Source organism: Lagopus leucura, unplaced genomic scaffold (assembly GCF_019238085.1).
Source record: "Lagopus leucura isolate 7727_CA_CO unplaced genomic scaffold, USGS_WTPT01 27734-0_obj-0_obj, whole genome shotgun sequence".
NCBI lineage: Eukaryota > Metazoa > Chordata > Aves > Galliformes > Phasianidae > Lagopus > Lagopus leucura.
In genome coordinates, this window is record NW_024968633.1 from 1 (window position 1) to 443 (window position 443).

At 61.4% G+C, this 443-nt stretch overlaps 1 protein-coding gene across 1 annotated transcript in view; it reads left to right on the forward strand.

The window, feature by feature from the left end:
- Nucleotides 1-46: 46 nt before the first annotated feature.
- Nucleotides 47-443, forward strand: part of LOC122193755 — a gene marked incomplete at its 5' end in the record, with an annotated part of 1,803 nt that continues 1,406 nt past the window's right edge. Inside the window, 2 exons of the mRNA XM_042894625.1 lie at nucleotides 47-163; nucleotides 261-427. Of these exons, the coding sequence (XP_042750559.1) occupies nucleotides 47-163; nucleotides 261-427 (284 nt within the window). The remainder of the gene's footprint in view (nucleotides 164-260; nucleotides 428-443) is intronic.

Below are 443 nucleotides of genomic sequence, written 5' to 3' on the forward strand. Positions count from 1 at the left end.
GGGCGCTATGGGGCGCTATGGGGCGCTGACGTGGGGCGGCCCGCAGGTTGGAGCTGCTGGCGCAGGAGTGCCGTCGCAGCGCTCAGGTCCTGCAGCAGAGCCGCATGCAGGGCGGCGCTGAGCCTCAGAGCCGCTGCGAGCAGAGGAGCTTCAGCACCATCAAGTAGGGCTGCGCTGCTGGGGGTCCCACCTTCATTTGGGGTCTCCTTTGGGGTCCCACCTTCATTTGGGGTCTCCTTTGGGGTCCCTCCTCCTTTGAGGTCTCCTTTGGGGTCTCTCCTTCATTTGGGGTCTCCTTTGGGGTCCCTCCTCCTTTTGGGGCTGTTTTGGGGTCCTGTCTCTTCATTTGGGGCTGTTTTGGGGTCCCTCCTTCATTTGGGGCTGTTTTGGGGTCTCTCCTTCATTTGGGGTCACCTTTGGGCTCCTCTCTCTTCATTTCAGCT